Source organism: Cuculus canorus, chromosome 1, assembly GCF_017976375.1.
Source record: "Cuculus canorus isolate bCucCan1 chromosome 1, bCucCan1.pri, whole genome shotgun sequence".
NCBI classification, from domain to species: domain Eukaryota; kingdom Metazoa; phylum Chordata; class Aves; order Cuculiformes; family Cuculidae; genus Cuculus; species Cuculus canorus.
Genome location: NC_071401.1, coordinates 8,887,451 through 8,901,572, shown reverse-complemented (window position 1 = coordinate 8,901,572; position 14,122 = coordinate 8,887,451). Strand labels below are relative to the sequence as shown.

General features: G+C 34.6%; 1 protein-coding gene across 1 annotated transcript in view; it reads right to left on the bottom strand.

Annotated features, from left to right (window-relative positions):
• PGR (progesterone receptor) overlaps window positions 1-14,122 on the bottom strand; it is a 40,220-nt gene that overhangs the window by 9,336 nt on the left and 16,762 nt on the right. The window contains exons 4-7 of the mRNA XM_054055998.1: window positions 10,187-10,489; window positions 8,670-8,814; window positions 5,209-5,339; window positions 446-603 (exon numbers count right to left, since the gene is read on the bottom strand). Coding sequence (XP_053911973.1) covers window positions 446-603; window positions 5,209-5,339; window positions 8,670-8,814; window positions 10,187-10,489 — 737 coding nt within the window. The remainder of the gene's footprint in view (window positions 1-445; window positions 604-5,208; window positions 5,340-8,669; window positions 8,815-10,186; window positions 10,490-14,122) is intronic.

The window sequence follows — 14,122 nt, the reverse complement described above, 5'->3', positions numbered from 1 at the left end:
AGTAGTTGAATTAAGGCTGCAAAATCAGTCTTCGTGGTCTTTCTCTAAATCTTAATAGCCTGAACTTGCAACTTGTATTGCCTATTCTTTGCATTTTTAATATATTTTCACGAATACATATGCACACGCATACACACACGTACATGCCATCCTCTATCAAAACCCATAACTGTACCTGTTACATGACAGAAATAATGAAACAAAACATTCAACTGCCTGTTTCTCAAGTACTTAAAACTTGTGTGCCCTATAATATTTATACACTATATGTTGATGCTGACTATTTGGCTATCTAGTCACACAAATATATATACTAAAGGAAAAACAAAGGGTTTTTTCTATTGTTGTTTAGCAATGTTGACTAACCGCTTTCCATAAAATTACTTTTAAGACATACCAATTCCTTCTTCCATAGGAAGTAAAACACATCAACAAGTAAACTTACATCATGCATGGAATCCATCAATTTTGTAAGCTGATAGAAACGCTGTGAGTTGGCCACAACTCCTTTCTGACGCAAACCAATTGCCTTCACCAGCTCTCTAATGTAACTCGTTCTCATCTCATCAAATTGGCTTTGGCTTCTTAGACCTTCCAAAGGAACTAGAAAGAAAATAACACTTGTGTTGTAACTTATTCTGACGCCACTGAGAGAAATTTCAAGTACAGGAGCAATTTATAGTACCTTACACTGTGCAGTGCAATTAATTATTATACATTGGGTACTTTCCATTCCACATTCTAGACCCTTAAATGTGAACGGTTTTTAGAGAAATTATCAAGGAGAAGCAAATAGTTGAACTTACTCTTCTCTTAATGGCCAGCTGTGAAGACCACAATGAGGACATGGAGGGAACATTGAGAAATAAACCTGTTAGTGACTGCTAGTGATAAGACTATATTTCATCAGTGATGATAAGTGTTGGTAGTATTGTAAGTAAAGAGTTCTAGACCCTGCTTCCCTTGATAGGGCAGACTATAGGACACAAATCTTATAATTTATGTTGTTAAAGGCAAATATTAAATGAAAAACTTGAAGAAATTAAACTTTAAAAAGTATTCCCATCTGGCAATTGATTCTAAATCCTTTTTTTCACTATAATAATAATCATTATAATAAGCCATGGTCTTCTTTCAAACATATTGTTTTTGAGAGAGCTCTTAAAATTTCCTCCCCTTTCCTTTCTTTCCTTCCAATGACATTTCACACTGCAACATGAGGTGAAGGATTTACCTCATCAAACTTTAGACATTTTACAATACAGGCATCTCCATCTGGGCTAGTCACCACTGTTTGCTCTAGCTTTAGTGGGAAAAATCAGGCAAGTCTTGGGCACAAGGCTTTTTCACTGTTTTAGAAATAACTTAGATTAATTATGCTGTACAGAAGCTTATTTTAATCCATGCATTTTAAAAGAATGTCGTGGAGACTAGCTCACATATTTAAATAAATTGCATGCTAGTTATCTAGCACATCTTCAGTCTGGTATCAGTCCATGGCTAGTATCATGCCACAAAAGATTTCATTTGCATCTCTTTAAAAAAGAAAAATGAAGCTTAGTTCATAATGACATCAATGCTGTAACACCTAACTTCCAGGTGATTTGTCACTTTCTGGAATTAAAATATAAATATATCTCTGTGCTGAACCTCTATACAATGAACTGTATTGTTAGACACACAAGAATCAAATTCCTAGAACAGAAGCAACCTAAAAACCACGTGGCGGCAGAGCAGCTGAACCTCAGCCTACTCCCTGAAAGAGAGGAAAGCCCGCACTGAGAGAAACACTGTTCTCCATTTGGAAATCATAAACCCTATTCTGAAGTCAACAGCCTAAGTGATCTCTAGTTCCTCAGAAGAAGGTAAGGGAAGGAGACACTTCAGGCAAGCAGATTAAGTGCCTCTCACCTCCAGCCCAGAAAGACATAACAATGCAGAAGTTCTGTTCTTTACGTGACTATAGCAGAAGTCTCCTATTTTATAGTAGACTGAACAAGAGAGGACACAATCCAATTTGCCAAGGATGTCTCCTGCTCTGTGTCTCTTCAGACAAGTGAATGTCTGGGGAAAGGAGAGAGACACACATACAGAAAATAGCAAGTTTACTTTAAATATAAGTGCTTAAGCACTTAGATGACTATGGAAGTCAAAGTCTGACTCCTAACTAAAACTGGATTCAAAGAAAAGTAAAAATAGGGAATAAAAATTGTGACCGCTTCCACAACAAGTATGTTTATAATACTGTAACTAGTAATAGTCCAACTTTTATGGATGCCATGATAGATTTCTATCAGCAGCTGCTGGAGATGAAATGCTGGATGAGGTGGACCTTTGGTTTGACTCAGTACTGCCTCAAGCCCAGACAGAAAACAGAGGTATCTGAAAGTGTGCCCGTCCTATCTCTGTCGAGGGTCTGAATGGAGACTGATTTGTTGAGAATGCAACGTGCTTAGGAGTAATAAAGGCAGGAATACTTGCAGTGGGGAAAAGTTACGCCATTGAAAAAGAATAGTTTGATTTTCAAAGCCTGGGTAGTTCTGGGTATGTGTAAACATACAGACACCTAGAAATCTTCTTCACACAAGTGACGTTTTGATGGAATTTAGGGTTGGGTGGATGCTTTCTTTGACTAACGTCACTAAAAGAGCAGGGAAGCCTTTACCTTTCCCTGGTGAATTAAGTTAAAATATCTCATCCAGCAATGCATGGCCTATTTCCCAGAATTCTACAAAAGCACAGTCACGTTCCTGTCTAATCACAAAAAGTTCCACTAAGCTATTTATTTGAGTGAAGAATTACAATGTCTTACATGCATAAATGTAGTTTAAACACAGGCAGCTCAAACGCTCCTTCTCCTTGAACATGTGTAAAAATGCAGATGCTTTTATTCAAAGGCAAGAACCCAGCTGAAATCTTATGCAATAAGCCTTTGCAATTACTCTAAATCAAAAGTCTGGAAAGTATTAGAGCTACGATGGAACTTGCTATATGCTTATTTCTCTCTTTTTTTTTTGACATAGCTCTACTTTCTTGAGTCTTTCTGAATTATTCATAGCATTAGTTCCTGGATGTATGCAGCCTCTGCAAGATGGAGCCCTAATTAGAACTTTTGGGGTGCTACTACAACACAGCATATTACATATAAGTATCTGTAAAACAGAGGCTATTACAGATAATCAAAATGTTGGTCCACTTTTTGCAAGGACTAATTCTGTTTTTCAGACAGCTTTAAAACTGTCACAAGCACAATATATAGAAAACCTCTTAGCCACAGCAAACTCAATGGAAAAAACGTAAAATAAAAATAATGTTAAAATTTAGGCTGGGATTCTCATTAAGAGTTAGAAATTTATCAAGACTGACATTTAATTGTGTTCAGTAGAAATTACTGTTTCTTTGAAATTATAATACAAAGTACAAAACAGTTCATCTAAATAATAAATCAAACGAATGACAGAATGAAAGAATGAAAGACTAAAATTTCAGAGTTGATATACTGTTAGTATACAAAAGTTTGAAATGGCTATATTTTCATGTTTGAAGAGGATTAAGATGAATACTATGACCGAAATAAAAGGAGTCTTAAAAACCACTTTATAGCAACAAGAGGTTTGAAAATAGTTTTGTGGAATTATATTTATACAATGCCAAATGTTTACTAAATGTCTCAGCAACAATGTTTAGATGTGTTCCTTTTTGCCAAGAACTGACAAATCATTTTTTTTCTATAAGACAATAAGCGCAGGAGAGAACATATAGCAAAACTCATCAGCACAGGTAGAAGCTCTTTCTTTTTTAAAAATACTCATTTCTTGCATATATATAAATGTATCATTTCAAGAATGAGTTTCTGAGGGCAGTGCAGTTGATAAAGAACGGTAGCTTGATGAGCACTGTTCAATTGATGCACTCATAAATAAGAAGGATGGGATCATTGCAGCGTTGTTCTGAATTTGATTTGAACTTTGTAAGACAGAAATGGAAAACAGGAATATCATAACTGTATCTAAATTTCACTGAAATTTAAAACTTCCCTCTAAGATTCAGATAGACAAGGGAGTTTATTTTGTAATGAAAACAAGGTGGAAACCATTTCAAATAGGAATACGTCCAAATTCCAACAATACAATTGGAGTTATATCAGAGAGGGAACTTTGTCCACATTATTTTTATCATTTTAGCTGAGAGTGTGTGTGTGGTGTTTTGTTATTATATTAGTAATTTTTATGTTCATATGAGATAAATTTAATCTTTACTACTTATGCTTTGCTGAGACCAAGGCTTTCATAAGCACGTGTTTATTCAAATACCAGCCAAGTACAGCTTAAGAGGGAATCAAATTTAGTTCCTTATCTTTTACTGAAACTTTGCACAACTAACAATTAGGTTAGGCAGGTTTTGCACGTCTCACCTCAAACTTCAACATTCTTCCAACTACACTTTTCAGAGATGCTTATTCTCAGTTTTAATAGCACCTGAACCATTTTAAAACTTTCTGCTTATGGATTCATAACTACCAATTACGGCCTCAGCAGATGTACAATTTTAGAAGCGGTTTTGGCAGCTAACTTCATCAGCTACCACATTTCCCATTTAAACTGGAATGCAGATGTATGCTGGATTCTTTAAAAGAAGCATATGATTAAAAGTGACCATGGATTTTGTTCTAGAGAAACAAACCAAAGAAAAACATTTCCACTTGTGTATATCTGTGCTAAAATTGACCTATTTATAAATATAAAATGCTGGACAAATGGTAGAATTGTTTACCATGTCCACCTCCTTAATTCTTTTGAGCAAGCGTGCTTTAAGTTCTTGGCCAAGATAAAGCCCTCAGTCCTAATAATTTATTAAATATTTTAAAATATATTTGTAATGCTTCTAAGTCTTTAAGTCATATAAGCTAAGGAGCTGCCTGGTAGAAAGCATTTTGACTTGAAAATGTGTAATAGAGTATGTTATACACCAAAACAGATCCAACATTTCCTCAGTGCCTTATAACAGAATAAAACGAATAATAAATCACAAATTATCTGATACTTATAAACACTAGAAAAAAATATTTTTAGTTCATGGAATACCAACATTCCTCCTAAGGAAGTTTCCATTTATTAAGCCAGATAGCTTAGCAATTGTAAAGTCAAACAACATGGGTAAAACTCTTTTATTAGTCACAAGTTACAAAGAAATAGAAAAAAAACCTACTTGTGTTGAGCAGTAACAGTGCTTTCATACACAGAAACTCTTCTTGGCTAACTTGAAGTCTGACAAATTCCTGTGGGAGTTGCCACATGGACAGACACAGGGAATAGAACGATGATTCTTTCATCCTCTGTCTTACACCCAGAAAAGGTAAAAAAATATAAAAACTCATGAAAATAAAGAATAGGAATGGCTCTGGTACTAATTGTTTGATGGAAGTGTCTTATTGGCAGTTTAATTACCACATTACAGAAATTACAGAAGGAGACTATACATATAAACAATTTTCTTACTCTTTCATATCTATACCATATTTTAAATTTTACTGAATATGTTATTATTTTGAATTTTTAATCTGTTACCATTGCCCAGAAAAAAAACCAACAAACTTGGAGGTTATGAAAGCAGAATTGTAACCACCAAAACCAAAGAGCTTTTATTAATTAAAGGCACCCTAATAATTAATGTAAAGCGCCTTCTTTTTGTTTTAGAGGTAGATTTTTACATTCTCTGAAAAGATCACAAAGCATAAAGTGGAAGATAAACCTGAAAGTTTGTAGAAAATTTGTTCTTAGGTTTTAAAAAATGTCTGCATCAAAATACTTTGTTGCAAGTCTAACATTGCACTGCTAACAGCAACCATATTATTTTGTAGCATTTTATGTTATTAATGAAACAGTTAAAAATGTTAAATGTAAATATATACAAAAAGTAATTAAGTAAACTTAAACATTGATACAGCCTTATATAAACTCCTGAAGAAGTAAATAGGAGAAATCACACAAGGAAACACATAAAATAGTTTAGTTTTCTGCAAGAATTCAATTGTACTTTTCTCTTTGAGATTTTGGTATACTGAGTATATATTATTGCATATATTTATTGGGCAGGAAATCACTGCAATGACAGCACTTTGAAGTTTGCAAACTAAACTGAATTCATTGTACATTAATTTGAAGATCCAGTAACATGGGCTGATTTTACAAAGCTGCATCCTGGTCCAGATGAATTATGTACAACAACAAGATTAAATTTTGCCCGTCCCCCTTACAAAGTTCAGATCAGCATTTCAACCCGACTGTAGATATTACTGTTAACAATGAAAATAGAAGATATTTTTCATGAATAAAAAACTTCTCTCAGTGCACTGAGGGTTTTTTCTGCCATTATTTAAAGTGTTACTGTTATCTTAAATGACATTTCAGCTTTGTTCAACATTTGATATCTCACATCAGCTCTTAAATGACTTAAACATAAAAAATTAATCTGTTGGATCTGAAAGGAAGGGTTACTTCCACAGCTACTTTAAATCGCTCTTCCTATTCCTTCCTGGTAGGCTCAATTTCTAAGTATTCCGTTCTATGAAGGGTGGCACCAGCTTTCAGAGTATGCTTAAATGCTGTTCTTAGTCACGTTTTCACACACTGCAAAGTGTCAGTAGCAGTAAATCCTTGTTGGGTTCTAATACTAATTAATGAAATTATTGTCAAATTAACATGCCTAGCTTTGCAGGTCTGAAATTCATGCTCCCAAACAAGTCCTTCCCATGGAGCAGCATAACTCAGTTCACTAAATGACAAACTGGCTGTGAAACAACCTTTAGATTGTGGTTTCATGGTCATTTTGAAACAATTCAAGTGTGTGTTGCCCCTGTAGAAAGAATTGCCGTTATCTCTTTCCACCTCTAGGCGTGCACTCCTGCTATTCTGGAAGTAGTGCCTGCATGTCCACATGGAGAGTCTGATCAGGGATCACCTCCATCTGCTAAGTAATAGCTTTTTCTGGGGTATTTATCAAGCACATAATTTCTTCATCTGTTTGACAGTGCAATCAGATAACATTTAATCCAGTTCAGGTGAAATCAAGGGGATGAATGACCAGGGCAGGAGGTAGGTGCAGTTGATTTTTTTTTAGCTCTGTTCAGCATTTACCTTTGCTTAAAGTGACCATGAAAATACAATCTTAGACATCATTGTAGACAAGGAAGTTGCTTAAACTTTACTGATCTAAAAGCTAATTTATTTCCCAGTAAATAGTTGCAGCTATAATTTAGTGTGGCACTTTTCATGTCTCTTTGTTTATAGTGTTTCTAACATGACCCCGATGAGTTTCTCTACAACCCAAAGATGGGTATGTTGTCAGTCCACCTCTTTTTCCGTGTAGATGGTCCAGAGCTGTAACAAGAAGTTTTCTCTGAGGGATGCTAATTAGGGTTCATAAATCTCAGCCCTATTCTTGAAGAAAGTCTTCTTCACAAGGTGGCAGCAGTGGTCCACATACAAGGTAATACTCCAAGACATGACATTACTGCCTAAAGCATCTCACGCTGTGTTTCTTCTGAATATAACCATGAGATATATCACACACTATGTTGGGACAGAATACAGTCAGAAATTCTCTCATCCTTATCCCTCCAAATTATTTCAATTTGTACAGCATAATTAAAATACACGGGAGAGGAATTAATTTATTACTCTATAAACTCACAGTTATTTACAGTCATCTAGAAGACAAAAGGCCAGGATGCCCAGGGCCAGCTCTGCTGAATATTTTCTATAAAGAACTTTACTGGCAAGAACCTGCATGTTATAGATTTTAAATTCAGGTGCCCAGATCTTTGGCAAATCCAGCTCTTAATCCTTACAAGAAAACCTTTTTAACTTTTATCTCACTTCATGGTAGTTCTTTTAGGATTTTGAGAAAAAAAAAAAAAACTAAGAAAAATGTACTAAGGAAAAATAAACAGGGAGATGAATTTATGTTTTAATGCTCCTGGAAACCTTCCAAGTATTATAAACAAAGTATCTATAAATTGAAGCTTTGATATTATTAATTTGCAGAACTGAAAAACTGACGACTGAAATAAGACTATCTGAATTCATCAGCACAGTGAGGGAAAATCTAAGCAAACAGTCTCCCACCTCCAACCAGAAAAGAGCAGTTTCACATATTTTATCTTTGATATTAAAATTCTTGCTTGCTAAATTATTACAATTTTCTAACAACAAATGTACTTTAGAAAAGCAGATTTTTATCAGAAAGTGTCAAACCCATGTATTTTAGACTAAATACAAACTATTAGGAAAAACCACTCAAACAACCATGTGCAAAGAAAATTCTACTTGGTTCAATTTATTAAACAGTAATTCATGTCTTATTCAGATGAATTCAGGTAAATCTTCTGAGTATCATTCTTTTTTTTTAAATTTATTTTTCTCTTAGTTAATTAAATTATTATCTGAACTCCTTTTGTTTAGCCATGCTAACAGAATATCTGGGATTCCCACAAAATCCTTCCCAAAGCTACTAAACTTTAATATGACCAGAGTACTTTTGTTCTTCTGTTAATTTTCTTAAACAGAACAAGTAACGAATGAAATCATGGCCTTAATGAAGTCACATTCGCATTGACGCAAATAAGTTCAAAATGTCATTTATATTATGCAAAAGCAGAGTGTACTTACTCATTTAGAATCAGATCTGGTGCAAAATATAACATCTGACCACTGACATGTTTGTATGATCTCCATCCCATTGCAAAAACCATTAGACTCATCCAGGAATACTGGATGAGGGTTATCTGATCATCAATATGTAAATTCCGAAATCCTGGAAATGGAATTAAAAGTTAAAATGCTTCATAAGTCTTATTTAGACAACAGTTGATTAGGTGTTCTGAGACCACAACTTTGAGCTATAAAACTGAGAACACCTAGAAAGACAAGTGCTTTTGGGGATGCAGCTCCCAGAATTTTGTGAAATTTGCATGACTGGCTACCACACATTGATAGTTAACCTCTTGTCCTCTTGCGCTGATGCAGTATTTTGAAATGACCAAATCAAAATTGTCTTTAGCTGCCAGAATTGACTATTTCATTTAACCACCTTATTTTCCTTTGGTAAATCATACCAGTTTGTAATATGGTCAATGTATCTAACTCTTATTTAATACAGATGGCTTGGACTTTAGTGTTCTTAACTAGGAATACAGCTATAATACAATAAATATCCACATGTGAATATCTCCCTTGCATTTACCTAAGAAAAGAGCATTATGTTGTACTTTTGACAACCTTTGCTCTTTGATAACTTTAAAGATTGCTATGAAGTACCAGTCTCAATCTACCAGCTTCCTGCCACTGAAAGCAATGTTCCTATTCTTCATACCCTAGTCCTGTTACCTCCTTCAAGCAAATTCTGGCATTCATGCCACCTCTCAGTGAGATAGTTCAGCTCATGTAGCCATCAGAAAGCTACAGAGGGTGAAAAAAAGAGGTTTGCTTTCTTCTCGCTTAATGAGATTAATCAGTTCAGCCAGGAGGTCTCATGAGCACAGGCTGCAATGGGGAAGACCGGTGATAGAGACTACTTTTTTCTGCCACAGTGAAGCGCCAAACTGAGATCACATGAAACTATATTTCCAGGCTTTCTGCTTGATATATTGATCTTTCTACATCCTAGGATCAGGTCCCTATGACCATACATTGCATGTACACACACAGCATGGATTTTTTTTGGAACCCAGACTTGGATCTTCACAAATTCAGTTACTTCTCATTACATATTTGTGAACTGCTTAGTACTAGTACTATTTATTACAATTTTTCTCTTTGCTTTCAAAAATTCATTTTACTAAGAGTAAGAATATAATATATGCAGAAATACAGACATCTTTTCATACCAGAAGAATGAATAATAGAGTAGGAAGGATTAGGGTGGAAAGGCTGCTAGAACAATCACATGCAGGAAGCCTCTGGGCTTCTCTTTTTTTTTGAAGTGAGTCTAAATATTTAGATACATTCCTTTAAGAGTGTCCTCCCATTAAAATGTATTTTATTGGTGCATGATGAAGTGGCAGGTTAATTATTTCAGAATTTGTTAAGAATTAATTAACAGCCAGACAATAAAATTATCTTTTGAATACTCATCCTATGACATATTTGGTTAACTACAATTCATTATATACAAAAAGTGCTATTACCTGGTAGCAATTTAGACCACTTGACTACACAAAGAAGTTGCCTCTCACAAAGATGATTCAGACTGGTCAGCAAGGAACTTGGTGTTTCGGGTTTTGTATTGTCATAACCAGCATAGACAACTTCTGGCTCAATACCTCGTAGAACACTTATCATTGGAGGAACAAACTGTATTTCTTGATTTGGAGAAAAGGATAGCCTTTGGGTTAGAGATTGGCTTTCATCTTGAAGGGTTGCTGGCTGCTGGAGTGCAACATCTAATGTTCTCACGACTTTAATTTTGTTCAACTTCTTAAATTTTCTACCTGAAAAAGAAAATTATTGATCTGTTAAAAATAATTAACCAGAAACATCAATATTTTCCAGTAGTGCTGGAGTACAAATCTAATCTATACAAGGAAACTAGAACTGTCTTCTGAATAAGTTAAGTTTTCTATTTTTTACTGTTTATGTAATTAAATAATCATGGAAAATTCTTAAGAGTTTCTCCCTCCCTATCCTCCTCCCTGCACCAAGAGATGAATGGCACCCACCCCTTTAAAATTGCTACCATGAATTCTAGGTTACAGTAACCTCATAAAGTGTTTTCTGGTTCAGTTCCCACTGTTCTATCATATGCCGACAGCTGAGCCAGCTGGCTCTACAATCCAGTTTCTATTCAATGTTGTTTACGGATACCGTTTCTTTTTTTTCCCTAATATTCAGAAAAAAATTCCTAGTAATTAATTACTACACACAGAATTTTTTTTTCCTTCTATTCCGTAAAAGCATTTTAGTCTCATGGCTAAATTGTATTTTGATGATCTGAAAGCAATATTTTTCCTCCTGTTTACCAGAAAGAAAGTAGAATTCAGGGAATAAGTGAAAGGCCAACAAATACTGTCAAAGCACATGTCAACACTTACAAAACTTTCCACTTTCTAGAGAATAACTGCTCTTTCTCAGTATTTTCACTTCTTATTTCCATCCTGTAAGTGGTCTGAAGAACACTAACTAACTAACAAATGGAATAAAACTAGCTGAACTGCCTTCCCAAAATCAGCACAGATACTATATCTGGTATGGCAATGAAAGCATACAGAGCTCTAGGCAGCAACTTTTAAATCTATTTCATGGAAATTGTCTGGAGGCGTCCTACACAGAAAATCAAACTTTCAGAGGCTGAAAGACAAATACACTTAGTAACATCTTACCATATTACTCCTTTCAATAAAAAGGCAAACCCATGTAGAGGTGGCTGTAAGGAACATATGCACTATCAATAGACCCTCAAGGGTGATGAAAATGCTGTTGAACCATTAAATTTCTCAGTTCTACCAATATGTTTTGCTTAGTGAAAAAACGATGTCACAACAAATAAAAAAATACAATAAAGTTACTTGTATTTATGGTCTGGTTTAGATGTTAGTGGGACAGTAAGAGAGATGCAGTGTGACTGCCAACAAAGGGTAAATAATTCTGGCAACAACAACAACTGTTTACATGTTTCAGCCTTAGAGAAGACAATTAGGAGAAGGTTCTGCTCCAAGGAAATGCAGAAATCACATATATATTTCTACTTGCTGAGGCATTGCATGCTTCAACAATAGTAGCAAAAGAGATGCACCAAATTTACCGGATGAAAAGAACCCTCTTGCCTATCAAACTGCTGAATCACTGAGAAACTGTGTTATAGAAAGGCAATACGCTAAAACCACTCTAAAAGTACAGGTGGTGAAAGTCAATTGAAGCATAACAATATGCATCAGTTTGGTTGAATTAAAATCTAGTGTATAATATCCATATCAAATTGTCTTTTGGAAAACGATACTTTTATTTACAAGTGAAAAATTAGACAAGGGAACTTAAAACACCCTGAAGGAAGGGAACAAAGACTCCTCCATCTCTTACTCTCTTCTTTTATTTTAGTTAAAAGTAGTGCTGCGCTGTCATAATGCAATCACTACACCAGAGGGGCCCAAGAATACTGGAGTTGAGAAGCACACCTAAACTTCAGTGCACGGTCAAAATCCTTTCTGAAGTGTTTATGGAAGGAATCAAGAGGTTTCAGCGTAGTCAGACTCATTTATTACTTTCCCCTTTGGAAAGTCCCTGTCTTCCAAACCACACACTAAACCAGAAAGGTTCAATAAAAATGGCTTTACTTAGGAACACATCCGTTCCATTTTCTTCAGGTGCTCCTATAACACAGAAGATACTAAACTTTATGAAAATGCATTGTCTCCATTTTGGAAGACTTAGGATGTACACTTCAGAGAAATAAACTCACTTTTTCAAAACATTCATTACTACATGTGTAATAAAAGTTCAAGCAAGATTAATACACCAAACATCGAAAATTTTCTTACTTCATTTCTAAATATTTAATACAGAAAAAAATTCCATTATTTAAATTAATTATTCCTGATATACACTGGCTTAACCAGAAGCAAAACCAATCATCGTGTTCCTGAACCTGAGAAGACTGAACAGATGAACACAATCCAAGAAGCCAAAATCTGCTTTCTAAAAAGAAATAATTCTACATTTTCCCATCATAAATATGCACGATTATGCATTTTACATACAAAACAGTAAGTTGTACAAAAAAGTGCAAATCTTCAATTTCAATTAAAGTAGTATTTAAAATCCAAAGGGAGTATACTAAACAAAATTTCAAGAAACACACTTTACTGGTAGAATAAAGATGAGTGATCACCCAATGAAGTCAGGGTTCATACTCCCACTAACTTAACTGTGAGTTTAATTAGCTGAATATCAAGTGCCCTAACAACCTTATGCTCATTTTAACATTTGTGATAAGAATACAAATATTTCTGTTTAGAAACTGCTTAGTAAAGAACTAAACACAAACTTGCACCTCATATTACAGCCGAACCAAAAAAATACCCCAAAAGAATAGACAATATATTATGGCAAAGGACCTACAGCCAACTTCTATCATAACAAAGCTATACATAGTCCTAAACATGCTGGGAATTTCCCACTAACTATTGTTTAGGCATGAAGGAAAACAGAAAGAACAATGATTTGATAGTTCATAAATAATGATTTCAGGTATTTTCTGAAATAATGGCTTCAGATACTTTTACAGTTCACAGAACAAGTAAAGAAAGAAACTAAACAGAGTGCTTATCACATGGAAATGTTAGTTAATAAATACCCATGTTTTCAAGTGATTAAATGTATTAGAATTAATGTCACACTGGCTTGCAGAATTGCTTATGTGTTTATTTCTAATTATGTTGCTTAACAGCCACCAGTAAAGCAACTCCACTTGTTACCTACCTACTGGAGAGGAAACTACTACTAACTCACAGTGAACTTTCCCATGTACAACAAGGAAATCATGTTAAATTAATGCCAAGTCTTAAGAATCATAGAATCATAGAATCACTAGGTCGGAAAAGACCTCTTAGATCATCAAGTCCAACCATTCCTATCTGTCCACTCAAGGACATAAGGAAAGCAACAGAGATTTGACAATAGCTTAGATTTTCAATTGCTGCTTACAAAAATATCCAGATAATTTCCTGCTCTAAGATAACCAAATGTCTCCACTTGGTCCTATAATGTATAAAGAATACTAATCCACTCTGGCAACTATTTATCTTAATTTTAAAACTCATTTGTGCATATTTAGACAGCAGACCTTTTCTTCGGAACATTTTCACTAATATGTTTTATGATAGTCAATCACTCACCAGTTTCTTAGTACTCAGAGATCCCTTAACCTTGATCACTACAAAAAGCATGTGCACAGTGTCTGTGTACTACATGTACCACGAAAACTAAAAAAACACAAAATCCACTTAATCTCATCATCAAATATACTATAATTTTCGCCTTAATACCTAATTCTGTATTTCATTATTCCTTTAACTCTACAGAACCATACTGCCAATCAGGCATTACTGATAGTAGACTTTTCATATTAA